Here is a 6,600-nt window from a genome sequence, read left to right as displayed (position 1 = left end):
ACTATTCACAAAAATTCAATGAAATGCAAAAAAGGGCACACATTTATGTCTAAATCGCACAAGTGTTATAAACCTATGAGTACCAACAAAATAAGAGCATGTAAAGGACACACTAGGGAAAATTGTAGAAAATGTTATTGCGCACGTTTTATGTAGGCCTGATAATAAATAGCACTGAATGGCTTTACACAAAAAAATGAACTCCAAATGTCATCCTTAAACTCAAGCATGTAGATTTCTCAGCATTTGAAATTACTGCATTATATTAAATTATCCTTTGTGTATTTATTTATTTATTTACTTGGTTGGGTAAAATTGACAAATTTGTGTGTCACATTGTGTAAAGCAGTGATTCTCAACTGGTGGGCCGAGACCCAAAAGTGGGTAGCGGACCTGAACTGGGTGGGTCGCGGACAGCTGGTCAAAAATAAATATACAGTTAATGTCTCTCATGTTGGACTTGTCTTTTATTTTGAAAGAAACTTTTTTTTTTTTTGACCAGCATGCTGTGAAATGCATGTTTCACAGGAAAATATACATAATCTTTTTAAAAACATAAATCTATATGTGTCATTTCAACAGCTGTTTGAAAAACAAAATTTGGTCTGCTGAATTGTCTCGCAAATTAATGACCGTGGCAAAATGTGGGTTCCAGAGTGAAACCAGTTGTGAACCCCTGGTGTTTTTTTCTAATACCCGTACATACCTTTCTGCTTCTAAGAAAATGTTTCTTTCTTGTTAAGAAAGACTATAAAGAACATTTTACTAAGATGTTGTCTAATCAATAAAATATTGGTCCACCTTGTGAAAAGTGTATGTGTATCAATATTTGGGGTAAGGTCTGCATCCCTCAGACTACTGGATGGTGAAGATGCCCTCCTCCCTGCTGACCTGGTTCACCAGCACATCGTCCTCGTGCTTCATGGTGTTGAGCAAATACCTGACCCCAGCTTTCACCCCAGTCTTTACACCGGCTCCCAGGGCGTAGCCCGCCACTCCGGCGGTCCCGCCTGTGGCGACCATGATGGCGTCCGTCCCTAGGTCCACTGCACTGAGGATGGCTCTCTCCTTGGCCGTTTGGGAGCAGTTGACCGAGGCGTAGTACACAGCAGTGCCTAGGTTGTAGAGGGTGCTGACTGCAGGGATCCATTCCACCACATTGTACACGCGCTGCTCACTTTTGTTGACGCAGGTTCTCTGAGGGCTCCGCTTGGTTCTTCTCCCTGTAGAAGCTTCAGAGACCACAACGTTTTCACTGCACTGATGGATCCAGCACTCAGACTCTGTGGATTCAGATGGCAGGATGCGGCTTCCTTTCTTCAGCACGGCCTGGTACAGCCCAGGCATGAGTGACCCAGTGCTGGTCACTCCAGCACAAAGCACTCCCAGTCTCTCACAGCTGCTCACTGCATCATCTAATCCACCTGCAGCTTCGTCCACAGCAGTTCCCACTAACATGGTGCCATTCACTCTGGTCCAACCCTTACATTGATCAGTTTGCTCAGGCACGCCTTCTCCATCCAAGGCCAGCTGCTGAATGTTATACATCACAGCCTCCATATGTCGCCCTATTTGATCCCATTCTGACTGTGATGCACTTGACAATGGTCCCTTAGTGGATTTACCCATTCTGCTCTCTATCAGACTCCCTACTTCCATCAGGAGTTCATCTGTGTCTGCCACACCGACTACATTGTACAGCTTAAGCACCAGAGTCTGTGCCTCCTGAATGCAGCCTGTCACCACTAACACGGGTACCATAGACAGACCCAACAGCTCCTGTGGGAACATGGAGGACAATGGGTCATCCACAGTGCTGGCAGACATCAGCTCCTCACAGCTCACATTTCCATCCAGGTGGAATGGATGCTCGAACTTCCCCTCCAGCTTTTCCCTGAGGATGGATGTCATTATTTGGGCTTTTTTTCCTCTTCTGTTCTCAGGCTGGAATCTTAATTCTTGGAGCTGAGGATGTTCCTGCTCAGCCGTCACTTTTTCAATACTTTTATTTTCTGGGAGCTGAGATATTTTACTCATAGGAGGGAGCAGCACTCTGCACAGAGCCTCCTGGTTTATCAAGAGTTGCAGCAAAATCAGCCACTTCAACGTAGAAGACATCCTCCCACCTTTGGCAGAGCTCGTTTTCAAAGACACTGAAGAAAAAAGAAAGGCAAAAAGCAGGAGTTAAAGAAATGTTGACACATATAATCATTGACAGACTTCATGCAGATTTTGCTAAATGCTTGTTCATGTGGATCTTCTTGTTTTTCTTTCTTATTATGAATTTTATACTTTGATAAGCGCATTGAGATGACTTTGTTGTAATTTCTGCTACAAATAAAGATGATATGAATTGAATTGAATTGAAGAAAAAAGCAAAGGAAAGAAAGAAAGATAATAAATGGTCGTTTTTTTCTTTTGATAAAAGATTTGTTGGCAGATTATTTCCAGTGAATATTACAAGTGTGAAAAGGCAAAGGCACATATATTTCAACAGTGCTTTTCATACACAAGGAAACTCAAAATGTTTTACATGATCAAGGAGACCACACAGTGCAGGATTTAAAAACATTAAACCACACTATTTAAATAAATAATAAAGATTAAACAGTTTAAAGATCAATGGTAAAAGCTGTAAAAATAAAAAATAGAAATAAATTAAATTAAATTAAAAATAAATCCCAGCCAGTAGAGAACAGTGTTGATTTTGCATCAAATTTTTATTTAGTTTTGGACATAGTTTCTTTTTTACTATAACACAATGTAATTTTAGTTCAAATTTAGTCAACAGGACTATTTCAGTTAAAGTCTCGTTTTAGTCAACTAAATTACATTAAGATTTTAGCTGACGAAATCTAATTTTTAATACTAATATATTATGATTATATTGTTATTAAAGAAAAATAATAAAATAAAAAACAAGAATAGATAAAAAAATAATAAGTAATATAAATACAAAACAAATAATGAACCTGCCTGTGTTATATATAACCTTTATGACTTGTACCACAAAAGGAGCTTCTTTGAATATGTCCCCTTTAAACAGGCATTTAAACTTTAAAAACAAGTCATAGCACATGTACCAATTTATTGACAGACTTATGAAATGATTGAGAATATTTTTTTATTATCTTGGAAATAAATTCTTAATTTTTCTATGTAACCTCTGCAATGTACTCACATACCCCTAAGGGTACGCGTACCCCTGGTTGGGAAACACTGCTGTACAGTACCAAAATGAATTTTAAATTAAACAGCTCAGACGCAATTGAAGTGCAGACTTTCAGCTTTAATTCAGTGGGTTGAACAAAAAGATTGCGTAAAAATCTGAGGAACTAAAGCATTTTTAAACACAATCCCTTTTTTTCAGGGGCTCAAAAGAAATTCGACAAACTATAAAACTGAAAATGAAATGTTTTTTTTCTTATTTGGTTGAAAACCATTTGATGGCAATGACTGCCTGAAGTCTCCTTTTTAATGCTCTGCCAGGCCTTTACTGCAGCAGCTTTCAGTTCTTTAACAAATAAAATCCATGCTCAATTGGGTTGAGATCATGTGACTGACAATCACTTTGGTTGCATTTTGCTGGATTTGAGCAGTATGTGTCCCTGAACACCTGAGCAATTCATGAAACTGGTTCTGTGCTGTGTCACATCATCAATAAACACCAGTGACCCAGTGCCATAGCAGTCATGCATGCCCAACCATCACACTGCCTCTGCCATGTTTTACAGATGATAGGGTATGCGTTGGATCAGGAGCTGTAACACGCCTTCTGCATACTTTTTTCTTGGCATCATTCTGGTAGAGGTTGACCTTAGTTTCACCTGTCCAAAGAATGTTGTTCCAGAACTGTGCTGGCTTTTTTAGATGTTTTTTTTAGCAAAGTCCAATCAAGCCTTTCTAATCTTGTGGCTTGTGAGTGGCTTACACCATGCAGTGAAACCTCTGTATTTATTCTCATGCAGTCTTCTCTTTATGGTAGACCTGGACAATGACACGCCTACCTCCTGGAGAGGGTTTTTTAACTTGGTCTCTGTTGTGAAGGGGTTTTTCTTCACCATGGAAATTATCCTGCGATCATCCACCACTTTTGTCTTCAGTGGACGTCCAAGTCTTTTTGCGTTGCCAAGTTCACCAGTGCTTTCTGTCTTTCGCAGAATGTACAAAAGTCTATACCTCAAATCAACTCCAGGACTGTTATATGTTTAATTAGTATTGACATAATAATTAGTAATGGCCTTTGAGTCAATTGTTTTATTACTATTAGTCTGTTTTAAAATAGGGTGGCACATGTTAAGGACCTGGTACTCCTAAACCCTTTATCCAATTGTTACGGCAAGATTTGCGGTTGACCTCATTTGGAGACATGATTTATTGCTCTGGTTGAAGGATGGAGTCCAGTCGGAGCATTGATGGTTTTATAAAAAAGTTTATTCTAAAACTAAGTAAAAAAAAAAGACAAAGATGGAACAAAAGTAGTGACCGTCCGAATTGGATTTCCGAAGGCAGAGCCGCTCCCTCTAACAGTTTCAGCTTAAGGTTTTATACAGATAAAAGAAGAGTTCCACCCTCAGGAGGAGAAGGAGGGAGTCAGTGGAAACATGTGAGGATGATGAAGATGTTATGAGGAAGGTTCGGGCGCCAGTCTTTATCTGTCCTTGATAAGTCGTGTATATCTGCATGTGAGCAGAGACTCTGGCCTTGGCAGAGACTCTGTGCTGCACTGAGTACGATCTGTACTGTTTAATCATGATTCAGCTGTTCAAAAGTGTAAAGAGTAATGGAGTCATCATGTATTAAAACATGACAAATTGTACACATGAACATACATTTGACGATATGATGATGAATATAAAAATGGCCATGACACAATTTAAATGTAGATACCCTCAAATGAAAGCTGAGTCTGCACTTTACGTCCATGTCCATTATAACTATAATTGGAATATGTTTCATTTTACAGGTAACAAAACAAAACTTGCGTCAGTGTCCAAATATATATGAACCTAACTATGTTTTGAAGATATCATATTCATTGTTCATACTTATTTTGTGTAGGTGTTGGTTTTCATCGCGCTGTATGTTTTTACTGTGTTGCGCTGCCTTACTGTGTCGTTGTTCTCTTAAAGGTTTGACTTTTACTTGACTGATCGAGGTTGCAGGGTTCGGTACCTCCAAGAAAACTAAGAACCACTGATCTATGGAGAGATCATTTCAATCTAATGCTATAGTGCTTAGTTATGTGTCATCCACTTACTTGCACATTACGGCGTAATTCCTAATAGAAGAGCAAGATCATTACAACGGACAGATATTGACATTGCACTTATGAGGAAAAGGGTTTTGAAAATGCCGGTGGGCACAGCATTAGGATGGCACTATCAAACATCTTGTACAAAACCATGCATAACTTCCAGCTGAACAAGGAAGTTGTAGTAAAACCACTTGCAGTTGTGTGAATGAAGGACTTCTTTCAGTAATCACTACATCACAGTTGGTAAAACATATCGACCTCCACAAGCGTGCCTTTAAAGTGCTTTTTCTTGCATATCCAGCTTCTAAATAACCTTATATCCCTACTAGTAAAGTTACATTATAATAGTATTTTATTGAAACTGCAGCATGTGCTCAGACCTATTACTTGTGTTTGATGAAGACCATTATAATAGTCCAGTCTGCTGGAGATCAAAGCTTGAAGTAGGGTTGCTGTAGCTTCCTGATGCATGAATCCTTCCCTCTGACAATGTTCTTAGGGTGGTTGAAGGCAGTTTTAGTGATTGGTTGAATCCGACCACTGAATTTTTAATTTGAAGTAATCCCTGACAGAAATCCTCTTTTCATTAATGCCAAAGACACAGTGGCACTTTCCTTTGTCATTTTAAGCGAAAGCACAAGACTTCTCATCTTCCTGCACAGAGAGGTTTTATAATCTGCGTAAAACAGGTCAGTGACCCATGCACGGAACCCATGCTTTAGCATAACTTAATTTTACCATCATTTTGATGTTGAACACGGCAAATCTTTAGGTCCAAGCAGTGAGTTAACTTCCCACTCTTTTGTGATGGAGAAGATTGTGTATGTCGTTTTATGAATGACTGGCACTTGCTGCAAACAAACAAATAATCTTGAAAATGTTGAAGAAAACTTCATTCAGCTTAAATATTTTCCAGTGGGTGGTCATAGCCAGGCTTTGCAACACAACTCATAGACTGCACGATAGTTACCCCTCATACAACACAAATAACTGGACCATACTGTCGTGGATTTCAAGATAAATGCTGCTGAGTGAAAAACTAAGTAAAATAAATTCAAATATTCTCAAAGTTACACTTTATGTTGTTCTTTCTGCTGCCTATACAATAAATGTTGCAACCCTAAAATTAAGTTTATTTTTCTAAAACTGTCACAGATATTTATCAATCACCACCTACCTTCGTATAAGCTGGTCCCACAGTCTTGGATTCCTGAGTGTGGTAAAGAAAAGATCCTTCACTACAGTCTTTTCTGTTTCTCTTTGCCTCTAATGAGAATCTCCTTCTTCCCACATCACACTCACGGCCCTCCCTCTGGATCCTCTGCCTTTCAGCTCTGCTTCCC

The 6,600-nt window shown here is 39.1% G+C and overlaps 1 protein-coding gene across 1 annotated transcript; it reads right to left on the bottom strand.

The window, feature by feature from the left end:
* Positions 1–503: 503 nt before the first annotated feature.
* On the bottom strand, positions 504–6,600 carry apof (apolipoprotein F). Its single transcript, XM_028447488.1, has 2 exons — positions 6,435–6,600; positions 504–2,153 (listed from the first exon to the last, which is right to left on the bottom strand). Exon 2 carries the CDS (start codon positions 2,116–2,118, stop codon positions 856–858), a length of 1,263 nt encoding a protein of 420 aa, XP_028303289.1. The 5' UTR covers positions 2,119–2,153; positions 6,435–6,600; the 3' UTR covers positions 504–855.

The sequence above is a fragment of the Gouania willdenowi genome, chromosome 5 (assembly GCF_900634775.1).
Source record: "Gouania willdenowi chromosome 5, fGouWil2.1, whole genome shotgun sequence".
NCBI lineage: Eukaryota > Metazoa > Chordata > Actinopteri > Blenniiformes > Gobiesocidae > Gouania > Gouania willdenowi.
The sequence above is the reverse complement of the archived record's forward strand: the minus strand, read 5'-3'. Positions and strand labels throughout refer to the sequence as shown.